This window comes from Merops nubicus, unplaced genomic scaffold (genome assembly GCF_000691845.1).
Source record: "Merops nubicus isolate BGI_N331 unplaced genomic scaffold, ASM69184v1 scaffold12788, whole genome shotgun sequence".
Lineage (NCBI taxonomy): Eukaryota > Metazoa > Chordata > Aves > Coraciiformes > Meropidae > Merops > Merops nubicus.
The window spans coordinates 1-14,741 of record NW_008625176.1 but is presented as its reverse complement, the minus strand read 5'-3'; the positions used below and the strand labels follow the sequence as shown (position 1 = coordinate 14,741).

General features: G+C 42.6%; 1 protein-coding gene across 1 annotated transcript; it reads right to left on the bottom strand.

The window, feature by feature from the left end:
• Window positions 1–2,443: 2,443 nt before the first annotated feature.
• Window positions 2,444–4,124, bottom strand: NPY1R (neuropeptide Y receptor Y1). The gene is made up of 2 exons (XM_008945596.1): window positions 3,426–4,124; window positions 2,444–3,307 (listed from the first exon to the last, which is right to left on the bottom strand). The coding sequence occupies exons 1-2, from the start codon at window positions 4,122–4,124 to the stop codon at window positions 2,849–2,851; spliced, it is 1,158 nt and encodes a 385-aa protein (XP_008943844.1). The 3' UTR covers window positions 2,444–2,848.
• Between the last annotated feature and the right edge of the window lie 10,617 nt (window positions 4,125–14,741).

The following is a 14,741-nucleotide window of genomic DNA, read 5'->3' as shown; positions in this document are numbered from 1 at the left end:
AAGTCCTGCTCTCAGCAGATGCCAGCTATGCCCTGCAGATGCCGGGTCAGCACCTCAGAAAGACTGCTTTTATCTTTGTCATTGTAACAAATGCTTCAGAAGAGCAAAGATTTCGATTCTGAAATTCTCTAAATACATTTGCCTGATGAACGCTCTTTACATGGCGTTCATTTCTGCTGTAGTTTCAGGCAGCATCCCCCGTGCTGTTTGTAGGATGATGTGCTAGCCTGCATCCTTAGCAGAGGCCCTTCCTTCTTGCAAGAAAGTGAGGAATCATAAAAGAAGCCTGATCGTAGGAGAACAGTGCAGTGGAAAAATGGCTCCTGAGCTTAACACAGACGAGCCAAAGGAATGCTCCTACTTACTCTTCACCTTTTGCTTGGGCATTGGTAGGCAAAAAACACCTGACACACGATCTCAGGAGACAGTATGAGATGGTATCAGAAGGGCAGTATGATTTGAGATCATACATCAAACAGAATAAAGGTTGATGTAAAAGGAATTATGTTTCTACCCCATCAAGATAACCTCCAGATCTTAGGACGCAGCGGTTTCAGGTCTCCATGCACCAGCAGGTTCCTCTAAAGTTGCTCCAACACCTATCCTGTATAAACACCCAATCAGTCTGATCAAAAATTTCCAGCAGACTAACTGGAAACTTTCTAAAATAATTCTGTTTGCTTCTTCTGCTAGATTGAAAAACCATAAAATTCACTGTCGTTTTGTTTTGGGGATTTTTTTTTGTTGGGTCTTTTTTTTTTTTCCTATGGGAAAAACTCACAGTGGCATTCATGGTAGAAAAACGTGTCTGGGTTTCTATGTTGCAACTCTGTAAAAATACACAGCCCATAGCATATGAAAATTATGACAAAGTGACAGGGGAATAATTTCAGGATGTTCTTGTCAAATTATTAGCAATATGCTGCACAGAGAAGCACAAAAAAAAAAAAAAAAAGGGAAATCTCATAAAATACAAAAGGGCAAAGCTCTGAAAGAAAGTTCTGTCTTATAATTAATTTTCCACATTTCCTCTTTGTTCTTAACCACAGAAGCCTCATTTTTAAATTATCTGCCAGTAGAGAAATACATGGAATTATAATGCACAAGAACACATTGCTACTTTAATATTCTACACTATTTATATGACAGCACAAGGCACAGTTTTTAACTTTTATATACCAGCAAACCAAATAATTTTCATTTCTTAGGCTTTATCCAAATCAAATTTATAACATATTAGATTCACCATCACATCCTGAGATCTTTTTGTTCACAAAGATATCAGGTCAGATTTCCATTTATGCTGCATTTACATTTATGTCCGTCTTAAAGACCCTCTTCTCTGCCAGAATGGTTTAAAGTGCTTTGCTAAAAGAAAGTAGGGTCAGTACTTTATTTTAAAGATCTGATTATTCCAAAAGGCATTGATTATACATTAAAGTATGACATAGAACCTCAGCTGGCTGCTATTGTTGTAGTTGCATTTACAGCAGTCAAGTTATGTGGGTCTCCCTCAGCCGAGGATCTAGTCGTGTATATTTTGTGTAATTAGTGGATATAGATTTTAAGCAATAACACACAGAGCTTTCTATTTGGCAAATATTTCCACACTTCAACCAACACTTGAAACTGAGTTTGGGAGATAAACATACCAATTACACCCAAGCTATCCTCATACCTTCCTTTTAAATTTTGCAGATCTTGATTAAAACGTCCATTGTCTTGGAGATAATCCAGGTTTATTTCACTGCATCTGAACATGGAATATTGTGAGGCTATACATAATTTATATAGATCAGCAGTAATTATTTTCAGAAGGTTCAGATAGCTAAAGCTTATTTTTTTAACACCAGACCTGATTTTCACTGTCACCTTCAAAGATGGAATTGCACCTTGTCCAGACAGTGAACAGTCCCATCTCCCTTTACGTTCTGGACATAGGTCTCAAGGAGGATTTAGACGCTTCAGAGGCTTGGTATAGACAATACTTTTCACCCCAGCAACACTAACTGCCGTCAGTGATGGCAGATGAAAATGAGGTTTGGTTTGTTTTTTCTTTTTTTCATTAAAAAGCCTGTATTATTAAAATCAGCTCTAATCATTTGGGACTGAATACCCATTTATGCTCTCATTTGCTGTGGTGAAACATCAGAGTAATCCCATTGTGTTCTGTGGCATTACTGTAGGGTTTTATTGTCATAAATGAGTACAGAATTTCTCTCTTAATCCTGTCTTTGAACTTAAGTGATTACAGCCTGAATTGCCTCTATGAACAAGACAACTGCATGTTCCCATTTAACATATTCTACAGGTTTCACAGAATCATTTTATGCATGCCTACGCTGATTTTACAGTATTTTAATATTGCTCAAAAGGCAGATTAAAAAAAAAGATGAGCTCTTCAAATCAGAATGTCCTAATTTTATGCTGGGATGACTGTCCTCTGTGGTGACAGCCTCCCTGTTGTTCATATTGTTTCTAATGGTCTTAGATGGACACTCCTGAGAACTACTTCTCTGAAAAAAAGAAATCAATAAATATATCTTTGTGCTAAAGCGCATAACTGTACAAAGAAAACAGAACAAAAGACAGCTGATGAAAACCATAGGTAGTAGCAGGTCCACCTATGTCTTATAATAAGATTCAGATATAACTGCTGCACACACTGAAGCAGTGAAAGGCACAAAAAATGTGTGTATAATTTCAAAGTGACAACAATAAAAGTTCCTTGGAAAATGAAGAAAAGCATTACCCATTTTGTACTTGTTATATAATTGTGCTTGTCTCTGGACACGTTACACCTGTGATCACACTTCCAGCAGACTGGTGTAGAATTTTTATTACTTCTTTATATTTTGTCATCATCATCACTATTTATTTTTTTAAATGTGACTGGGCTTCCCTGCTTTAAAGAGGTTTTAGAAACATCTGTGTGCATGGTGGACATGGCTATGGTCTCATAATCCTCCTCACGGGTGCGGAAATGACAAAAATGAAATAAAAATTGCAGGTCTCTTTGGAAGTTCTTGTTGAGAAACCCATAGAAGATGGGGTTCACACAGGTAGAGATCATGGCGGTGAGGTGGCAAATCAGGAACAACAGGTTGTGGCTGCAGGTCGTGACAGGCAGAATTTCATGATTCCAATCAAACACAATATTGAAGATGGTGAGAGGCAGCCAGCAAACGGCAAATGCGACCACTATTGACATCAGCATGATGTTGATCCTTTTGGTTTCAGAGGATCTGTATTTATTGTCTCTCATCTTGTCCATCATGTTGTTCCTTTTTTTTAGTCGTATGTATATCTACGGGAAATTCAACAAAGAGAAACGTGGGATAATTTAACCTACAACCATCCACTTAACAAAGATGGACAAACATCAGACAGAAAGAAATACATATCATAAGAGTATTCTCTCTTACCTTCAAGTAGCAAATAAATATAAAACAAAGTGGTCCAAAGTATTGAATCACCAAAAGCGTTGTGGTATAAGAAAGCCTGGCAGTGTCCAAGGGGAACAGGTCCAAGCACACATATTTGTCCTTATATTCATCAAATGTTATGTTTCTGAAGGGCTCATCCGTTAACACGTGGTAAATCAGGAAAGGCAAAGAGGAAGCTGCAGCTAAAACCCATATGGCAGCAATCCCCATGTAGGCATGTCTGTTGTTTGGCCTCCAGCCACGGGGATTGATGATCAGCTGATGGCGTTCAATAGCAATGAGGACTAAAGAAAAGATCGAGACTGTGATTGAGGCACATTGCACAAAAGGATTCAATTTGCACATAGCCTCCCCAAAAATCCAGTGGTCCATTAAAGTATACACAAAGGTAAAGGGAAGACACATAATGGTCACCAGAAGATCAGAAAAGGACAGGTTGACAATGAGGATGTTGGTAACATTGCGCATCTCCTTTTGTTTTAAAATAATGACAATCAAGGCCAGATTCCCAGCGACTCCCAGAATTATCACAGTCCCATAAGCCAAGGCCAAAGTGAAGACCATGGCCAAAGGCACATGACAATCCTCATCCTCAAACTGCAAGATCTGTGAGTTCTTCTCAGAAAGATTCAGGAGACGAGAGATATTTCCCAGGGGGGCGAGACCCGAAGCGTTCATGTCGTTCACAGCTGAGGCTTTCATCCAAGCTGCTCCCGGAGGTCAAAAGGCGCCCGTCAGCCCCTCAGGAGACCCTCGGCCGAGCCTGCTCCTCGGTGCCACATCTCCCTCACGCTGCCTGGGGAGAAGGGAAGGAGCAGGGCCAGTCACCCCTGGGCAGGTTGCCCTCCACGGCATCCCCAGGCCCACCCCAGCCCGGGTTTGCCCCCCCGCCCGAGGGGGTTACTGGCCCAGCAGCAAGGCGGTGCCTGGTCCCAGGTGAGAGGGGGGCTGCAGCCCACGGGAGGACGGCAGAATCAACAGGCAGGTCTGCAGGCAGGGGATGCGACCCCTGCCCAGGCCTTTCCTGACGGCATGCAACAGGGAGCTGAGAAGCGATTTCCACTGCCATAGCCTTTACTTGGTATTTTACATCTCGTTTTTACACGTTTAACGGGCAAAGGCCTGCTTTCTCGAGCTGCTCTAAGAGGGATTCTATCCAGCCATCGCATAAGGGAGGAAAACCCCTCTGACTAATGTGAGGGGTGGAAAAAATTACTCCCCAAATTGCTGTATTCTTATTTTTCCTATTATATACACTTGACGTTGAGTGGCTGAGTGCCCACAGCAGCACTGGCACTGAATCAGAAGCAAATCAGGAACTCTGAACACCTTAATCTCAGCTAGCAGAGCTGTACAGCAAAGAAAGAACAAAACAAGATGAAAGACAAAAAAAAAAAAAAAAAGGCAAAAATTAGACACTGCAGAAAATTTCTTTACCTATGCAATGGATATTCCCAAATTGGCATGCCTAAATAACCACCTCCTTGCAAAGCCTTGGATTTTAAAATCAGAGAAACCCAGGCTTATGTGTTTAGGAGGAAAAAAAAAAAATAAGAAAGAAAGAAAACAAATAACCTGACATACCCTTATTCCAACTCCTCATTAGTGGCAGCCACACTGAATCTGGAACTTTCCCTCTGCCCACTCTCCCATGAGATAAATTTATTGCTCATTTAACCTTAGGTTATGGTAATGAAAGTAATGCCACTTAAAATTCACACAAGTGGGTTTTAAACCCAGCTCCATATGGCACTTCTCACAAAAGCTGTAAAAACATTGCCTGCTAAAATGTACTTCATTAGAATTTACCCTGAATGGGTGAGCTTTTGCTCTTGAATGACACTCAGTATAAATCTCGGTGCTAAGTCTCCAGAGCAGAATTATCCTTGTCAGTCACTGGTGGCAGACGTCCCTTTAACCAGCTGTGTGCTGGGGACCAGAGCTGGAGCAGCCTCCTCGCTGAGGCAGACCAAGGGCGCGAGGGACGGACTTGTGGCTCCAGCTGTGCCGGGGGGTCAGCCAAAGGATGACCATGCCAGCACCCGATCTTTCCACTGCCATCCTGAGCTCGCCTCAGCTGGCTCTTCATAATCACCACATGGCAACAGGAAAGCACAGCAGGCAATGTAGCTTGCCTCTGAATGACATGTTACTGTCAAACTTAGCACCAGAGATTTCAGACAAGAGGCGTCTCTGCCTGAGGTTTGGCAACTTTGGTTTTCAAGCTGACTAGGCATGCACCTGAAAAAAACTCTGACCTGCTGCCTCTGCTAACTAAATTTATCAAATCTCTCTAGTCCACAAAGTCTGGTTTAGGGTCCAATAAAGTACCTCTCACCCTCAGGCCCTCCTGAAGCATTGCTCTAGCCAGAGCCAGAAGTAGGTGCTTTACACAAAAGGCAAGTGTGTAGGCGATGCACAGAGCCAGAACTCCTCAACCTCAACAGCATGACTTCTCCCCAGCCCAAAGATCAACACGTGGATTTAATCATCATCTCATGAGGTGGGCAGTCCAGCCCTGGGACTTGACGGGATGATGGCAGAAGCAGGTGAGAAGCTGTGTCCTGCAAGGAGAGAACTGGGTAGGTTTTCTCACCAGCTAGGACCAAACTGCACCCAGCTTGAGGTGGCCTATGTTTCTGGATTTTGTTTTTTCTTTCCCCTTAGTCAAGCTCTGCTCTTGCTTTTTTATTAAAGATGAAACTCAGAACCAGAAAATGCCACTGCTCCTTCTTGCCTTGCCTCTCCCTCATAGCAGAGATGCAACCCAAGAGCACCTGTGGGAACCAGCTCAGAAACACAGCACTGCTGGCAAGTGACAAGGAGTCCTTCCTGCCCACCTCCCCAGGACGGACCAGGCATCAGGAAGGGAGGAAGCTGCATTCCCTGTCCCCTGCCTCACCAGTTCCCAAGGCAGAAAGGAGACCCTTGGGTGCTGGCATGGAGTGGGAAAGCCTACAGCTCTGCAGACCCCTCTGGATGATTAAACAGTCTCCCCCTTCACACGTACCCTTCTGATTCTCCTGGAGGACTCCGGTCAAAACTTAAGCTCCAACAGACAGAAAGGATGAAATAATGTCATGTGAGGTGACTAGAACTGCACTGTAAAACTATTTGACCTCAAAAGGAAATATAAAATGCTGCCAGCCCAAGCCGGTGGTTCACCCAGGCAGTCCCAAGTCAAACCTGGAGCCTACCTCTCCCTGGGATGTTGTCATCTGCACCTAAGGAAGCAAGCAACGAGCAGCCTGACCGGCACACAACCACCCCCAGTCACGGGAAAGCGCCGCAGGGGAAACTCACCTTCCAACTGCTCTGCCCGTCTTTGAGCTGCGCGGGGTCTGGCTCAGGAGGCTAGATGGAGAAGAAGGACTAAGGAAAGGGGAAGGATCCTCTGGTACTCCTCCAACTGAGATCCTAAAGATTGGTGAGGAAGGCTGGAGACTCCCCCTTAAAGCCGAACTCCACCTTATCCCAGTATCACATGACGGTGCTCTGCTGAGCAGATCCTATAAATCTCACTGCAAGCACATCACTTTTAAATTACACATCTGGGGGTGGGTTGCCTGGTAATTCCGAAATAAATGCAATTAAATATTGAAACAAAAGAAGAGGGGGGAGAGCGCAGGGAAAAAGCTCGGGGAGACAGTTTCACATCGCTGTCTGGCTGTCTCAGCGTTTTGTCTGCAAGTTATTGCCATCTCGTGGCCAAACTAAAGATGGGACTAAAGAGAGAACCTCGGTCGGAAAGGGGACGAGGCGATTTTAAGAATAAGAAGCAAATTACAAATTTCGGGTTTGGCTTTTTAAGCTAGTGTAACTAGATGCTGGTCTGTATTTATAACTAAGAGTGATGACTGGATTAATAAGAATTGTCAAGCTGCTATTATCGCTTTTTTTTTTCCTTCAGCTAGAAGCCGTAAGAACCTATTTTAAATGTAAAGTAAGTATTAAACTTCAAGAAAATACAGCTGTCACTGTGGCCCATGTGTGTATTTTTTCTGATTCTTCCCAGCCAAGTGGTTCATTACCCTGTATGAACAGTGGAAAAATAAAGGCATTCTGCAAGTTCATAAAAAGCAGTGGGATATTCCAGGGAGCCTGAAGGAAATGCGCCCCTGAAAATAAAGAACAAATCTCCATACCAAGATGCAGAGCTGAAAAGGTGGCGGCTGTTACCTTGGTCAGCTCTTCTACTTCTTTTGAAAACTCTTATTTCCAGCAACCAGAGTTTTTTTTTAAATGTAGCTGGCACAAGTAGCTCTGCAAACTGCTACCAGATATAGGAGGATAGTTTACTTTTTACTGAAATTCCTAAAAAGCATAATAGAAAATTTTATTTTCCATTCACACTGTTTATGATCTTAAGAACCCTTGCTCTCTCACTCACAAAAAGCACTGCTGTAGAAGATCTTCAATGGCCATACCCAGTGAGTATGGAAGTCCACTCTGTTTATGATCTTAAGAACCCTTGCTCTCTCACTCACAAAAAGCACTGCTGTAGAAGATCTTCTTCAATGGCCATACCCAGTGAGTAGGGAAGTCCAAGAGAAGTTACCCAGATAAATTTAAGTAGCACTTTCAAAATGCACTGACAAACCCTGCAGGCTGTATTAGGAGTTTGGATTTCTTGGAAAACAGAAGTGCCATAACTCTTCCAAGGCTCCAGATTAATTTTTCAAGTGTAAGGGGTTACATGTTCTCACATTCATACCTTCAGGCATATTCCTATTACACGGCAATGCTGCCAATATCATGGATAACTCTCAGGTGAGGAACCATGTTACTTATAGCTAAAAAAATTAGTCACACATAAGTGGTTGTAACATTTTTTGCAGAATGAGCCTCATGAGAAGATTTCAGAACTCAGCACTGAGGTTGATGTTTACACTATATTTCAAGGAACCCGACGGAACCACGTTATAACCACAGTCCTTGATGTAGGGAAGGAAAGTGCAGGCATATCTCAAGGGTGCTATAAAACAGTACCTGGGGCACTGCTGACATCTTAACAGCACCAGCCAGAAGGTAAGTGTGAGTTGTATATAATGCCTCTCAAAAACTTCAGGCATATGTGGGTCGTTAACATGCACCAGTCTCCATCTGAGCAGAGAAAGGTGAATGCACTCAGGCAGAGATCTAAGCCAAAGATCCCATAAAGGGCATATTTCTATCTGAAGCAGTGACACTCTAGGACATGTAGACCTGAGGAATCTCATTGCTATAGATGTGGAAAGATCCATTCACATTATAGAAAAAGAAATAATTCTTATCCAATACATAGATTTTTAAGGGCAAGATATATATTGCCAGGCAGGGAAAAAGGCTTTTTTTTTATACCAGGATGATCCCACTGCTTCCCTGTAATGCTCTTAGCCATACAGGCAAGATGGCTATTTTAAAAATGAAAATAAGCATTCTGTGCTACAAAATTGTTGTACTCTGCCAACAGGCACCCAGAGCAGAGATACATATTTAAGACCGGTTCAGAATAAGAGGCTTGAGTTTACTTGACAAGGTTTTTGCAGCAGGGGGGTCCACAGGTGTGGCTTCTTTTAGAAGATAACAGGAGCTGCCTCCATCTGGGACAGAGCCACTTTCAGCTGACTCCAGAATGGACCCACTGCTGTCCAAAGCTGAGCCCACCAGTGGTGGTGACCCTGTGATAACATATTTAAGAAAGGGTAAAAAATGCTGCATACCAGTTTTGAGAGGAGTGAGAAAAATGTGAGAGAACCAGCTCTTCAGACACCAAGGTCAGTGAAAAAGGATGAGGAGGAGGTGCTTCAGATGTCAGAGAACAGATTCCCCTGGAGCCTGTGGTAAGATACATGATGACACAAGTTGTTCCCCTGCAGCTCATGAAGGACCATGGCAGAGCAGGTACCCATTCTGTGGACTGTGGAGAGGAGCCCACACAGGAGCAGGTTTTGTGGAAGGAACTGCAACCTGTGGGGGACCCACACTGGAGCAACCTGTTCCTGAAGGACTCACTCTGGAGCAGCTCTTGCAGAACTTCAGCCTCATTAGTCATGAGGCTCTCCATTTCAGCTGTAAATTAAGTGATTCATAATACTTCATGTTTTAATGATTAGTATATACAAGAATTTCAACATCATATAAACACAGGTGAAGCAAGCCTCACAGAACCTCTTTTATACTGCACAGATATAATAATTAACTATAAGAGATCAAAGATAGATCCTACATGTCACTCAGTCACCTGAACTCACAGCAATGGCAACAAATATTAATAGAGTTATTCACACTGCAGATGGATCCAAAGTCAGGCATTAGATAGCCCAGTGGAGCAATGGAAAGAGCTGCTTCAGTCACTGAGTCTTTCAAACATATCTGCTATACTATATCCACACATGCCATAACCCAAGTCTTACTACAAGCTTCCTGTTCTGCCATAATGTTGTGTGCTCACCTCAGATGACTGAATCTGTTGGAACCACATTAATCTTCTCTGAAGCACTTTGCATACATGTGAGCACTGAACCACACAAATAATCACTCGTACAAACAGATACAGGCTCTTCTCAAACTCTTTCCATTATAGCTGTATAAAATACAGGTTGTGCAATAAATGTTGCATAGCATCAGGTATTTTCTGTAGGAAATGCAAGCTTTAGCAGTTCCCAGCTATTCTGTTTACTTCTAGTCTCAACACCAGGTTTAGTGTTTCCAGCTGGATCACCAAGCTCACAAAGATGTCAAATGATTCCTCAGTAATTCTTATTTTATTAATATTCTCTTATTCACTGTCAGGAAACAACACTGGAGTAGCAAGATGATCTGCTGACCACTTGCCCAACTAAGAAGGATATTATCATCAACAGGCAAACCAACAGCCAGAGTCCTCCCTTCAATCCTAAATCACACACCAATGATCCAAGATGACAGACCAGAGGAGGGAAGAATAAGTCAGTACATTCACTCACAGCATAGGGTGTGTAAAAGGGAGCGAGCTGACTCCAGAACCATGCTGTGGGAGATGGAAGGACCCAGGTGATCAGTCCAGCCATTTTGCCCCACCATGCTAGGAGCTGTATTTGCTATGAAGAGTTGGAATCCCCTTTCAATAGCCAGAATCCCCACGCAGTACACCAACCATGTAGTCAGGTCACCCAAGTGCACCACCAGCAGAGTCAGCTCTTCTAGAGGTGGCTTCTTGCCCTGCCTCCAAGTTAATGTGGAAGGTGGGGGCACCTGGTGGTGATCTCCTAATCAGTTCCCACCCAAGGCTGGCCAGACCCTGGGTGAAAACCAGTCAGGAGGGGCTTTCTTGCCTGGTTGTGGACATCATCCATATGCCAAATCTCGTTCAGGGCTGGGGGTTTAACCCCAGCACTTCATGAGGTAGCCATTGTGTTAAAGATTACCCTCTTTCAGGCAGTAAATTTTGTCAGTGCATCAAAGGCACCCTGCACTGGAAGGCTGTGTTTGTTGGTGCCCATATGTTTATTTGTGCACAGGCGTGACATTGCAAAAAGAGAATAAGTACAATAAACAGAACACAAGTATCTCAGCTAAGGAAATAGAACAGCTTGAGTAAAAGAACACAGAATTTCTTTGAAGCAAAAGCACTGAGAAGGGAACAAGACATTTTAAAGAAACACATGGAAAAATATGCCAAGAGATCAACCCACTAAAATTCTCTCTCACTGTAACTCCCAAAAATGGAAAAGAAAAGATGTCATAAAATGAGACTGTCACTTTCATTACAATGTATTGTCATGTGTTCAGGCAATGCAACCCCTCTGTAAAACTTAAAATCCACCAAATGAAAGAACACCATGAGAGTCATTTGTGGTTTCTACTGTATATAAAACAAACTGAAGTCACCACTATGGAAATGAATAGAAACAATCTCCAAAGATTTTTTTTTTTTAAACTTTATTTTTATTGTTTTCATTTTCTAGTAATGGATGTCAGTGCCATTGAAATACTTGTATTTCACATGATACTATTCACAGATAAGGGAACTCATGCTCCTTAGGGCAGAAGTCTGTCATTGGTAGACTAAATAGGCATTTTGCTGTGGAGTACAATGAGAATAGCAGCAAATTCAGTTTTGCTAAAAGCATGTTTATTCTGCATTGACTGCAACTAACATCAAATATTAACAACGCTTCATTTCACTGCTAATGTCACAAACCTAAAGAAGCTGTGTGAATAATTATGTGGTTAATCTCTGCCTAGAGTCTTGCTTCTGCAGTTCCACATTCAAAAATACAGCCAAACTAATGTAAAGCTGTCCTGATCATATGCAATGTTACTTAAAGACCGCTCAAGATATAACCTAAATCATGTCCACTTGGCGAAAATACTAAGTCATGTTTTCTGCTCCAGCTGCCCCACTCTTGTCCATTCAGGATTCAAAATCATGTACACTCATACACAAGCTCTCATCTGGCCTCTGCTGAAGCAGAAATAGGCCCTGTGCTTCAGCATGATCATCCAGAAGGGACATTAATAGTCAGTGTGCATAACAACAGCCAACAAATGTGATGACACGTTAGGCACCAAAAATGATCAATTACATGCTCACACTTGGAAGTATTTTATTAACTAACTATCAGATGTCCTGCCTTTTATCACAAAGACAAAAAAACATTGCAACCTTTTTAGTAGTCCAGGCTTCACTCCCTTCATGCCCAGCTGCCTTATGCAAGGTAAAAATGCATGGAAGGGATGGACAATACAGAAGCCAGACATCAGTGATATTTTTAATAGTATTTTGTAATAGTATTTTAATAGATTTTTTGTGGAGGATGAACAGTTGTGTTAATCTGTGTGAAAAAATTTGACCAACAGAAATGCTTTATATGCATCTCACAAAATGCCTCAAACTCTGTAGTAGCCAGGCCCTACCATTTTAGACTGTCTTGCCCATGGATAGGTGCTTCGTTAGTAGCAGGCCTTACAATAATGTTAGACTTTGATGGCAAGCTTTGACTCACAATGATTCACTACACACTGTGGAATTTGGACATTAGGTGGCTTAGACCCTGACTTATTGTGGTGTTCATCATCACTGCCTTCCATTGGAGCTTTGAGTCTTCATGGCTTTCACAGTTAGCCTTCAGAGGCTTCATTTTCTAATATATTGGAATACTCCCAAAAGAATTTGTGACTGTGGTAAGACTCATGCCAAAATACGTTTATATTCATATAATCACAGCGTTCTCTCCTGTAGTTTCTGCTGTCCCCTTCTGACTCATGAATCCCAGCCTCCTCTCCCCAGTGCACCATTTTTCTTCCTTAGCTCCTTTAGAACAGGTATCTTACAACATCACCATCACTTCCTTCCTAAAGGATTTCTTTATGGTTCCAACAACTCCATGGAGGCTGGTTTCTATGGAACTTGTACTACCATCTGTTGTTGGTCTTGACGTTAGGTACCTCTAAAGTCTTTACCTTTCCTATCTCTAAATCACCTGTTTAAATATTCAGTAGTATTACTGCCAACACAGAAGTACACAAACAGTGAAAAGGAAAAAAATTATACTGGTCTGAATAGTAATTGCCTCTGATGTGCGCAAGTATCGGGGATGAATTGTTCAAATAAAGCTGAGAGAAATCTGGTGTTATCTACAGGTTTTATTCTCGGAGAAGACTGATTTGAGGAAGGAGCCTTGCCTTACTGACTGCTCCTGCAAAGGAGGTAACTTTTGGAGGCTTTGGAAAGCTGTAGTAGGTGACTGCCTGCCTTAGAAATCATCAGCATGGAGGTAGGTTGGTTGTAAAGGTACAATGGCGTCCCACATAAATCATAGCTCTGTAATGCAAGAAAACACAATTTCCCACCTAGGGGCTCCAACAGCAAATTTAGATTTTTTTTTTTTTTAAAGACAATGCCAATATGCTGTAGTTTTCACAGAAGAATAGTGTATCTAAAACTTTCCACTTTCCAGAAGGGAACTTCCACTTCAAGCAGTAAGACCAGCACTGTGTAAAGTTTACCTGGAAAAAGAGACATCCAGGTACATTGGTGCTCTGGAGATTGTCTTAATCCCTCCCTCCTCATTGCAGATTAGAACAAGGGTGGGTTTCTATGTTCCTGTCAAGTATTTGCATGGAAAGCTTCAAAACCATCAGTGTTACGTGGGATGATGGTTGAAAATGCTAAGAACAGCTACTCAGCCTAAAAAGGATTAATTCTGTCCTCCTTCATGACTAACAGGAGAGATGTCTTAAAACGATGAGATGGATTGGCACATCACTTCCACCTGGCAGCTCCCAGTGCTCTACTTGTACATGCAGTGATTCACCAGCAGTGGGTGGTGAATAATGCAGAAGAGGGTGAAGAAGACAGGGTGCAATCTTCCCCACCATCCTAAGCTCATCTGATGAAGATTAAGGTGAATTGTTCCTTCATCACTTGCCCTCAAATGAGTATTTTTTTTTTAACCCAAGTTAAATAAGGAACCTACCTGGACTTTCTGAAAGTTCATTTACAATATGGTTGATCCAGCTGTTTTGTCTTTGTGGTACAGTCCTTCACAGGCTAATTATACTGCCAGCTTTTCTGCAGTGCTGTGTTAATATTAACTGTCAAAGGAATGCCTTGGAAAATAGAAAAGTCATTACATTTTCATGTCAGATTCTGCCACTTGTGCTCCCAGAGACCTGCACGTCACTCAGTTCTCCAGTAGCCCTGTAATTGGACTATGATCAATGACTCTTCTTGGGCTAGAAGATAGCAGCTGGTGAGAAGAGCAGAATTTGTCTTTTCATGCTTTGCGCTGTGACATACCCATCAATTTTTACACTCTAAAATATTGCTCAGTTAAAAGAAAATACCCTGCTTTCCCAGTAATGGCCCAGGCAAAATTAAAGCCACCCTTCAGACATTTGTCTCTGTAAGAACTGAGTTACTCAGCTCAGAATGGAACACTGTTTTGGGGAAACCCATCATCTCCCACTTGTTCCAAAATAATGGTAAAAATTAAAGGGTGTTCGAGTGGCATGGGTAAATACCACCAAAGCTCTGCTCCTGCTAAAGTGAGGGGAACCAGAGAGCGCTCAGCGGTCACCTGGCTACGCTCACACCTCCCCGACGTCCCGAGACACGCGGAGCGTTTCACCTTTGCAAAACGTGTGTCCCCAACTCCGGGTGAGGCATCGAGAGCATCCGCCAAGTCCTGGCGAGCGCGAGTCTGTTTACAGTCTCGCTGCATTTCCATGGAAACTCTTAATTGTTATACCCTGAACGAACGGCTGACATCGCCGGCTCCAGGTACCGCTCGGAGCAGCCTCCCGAAACGAGCCCGCGCGGCGGCTCCA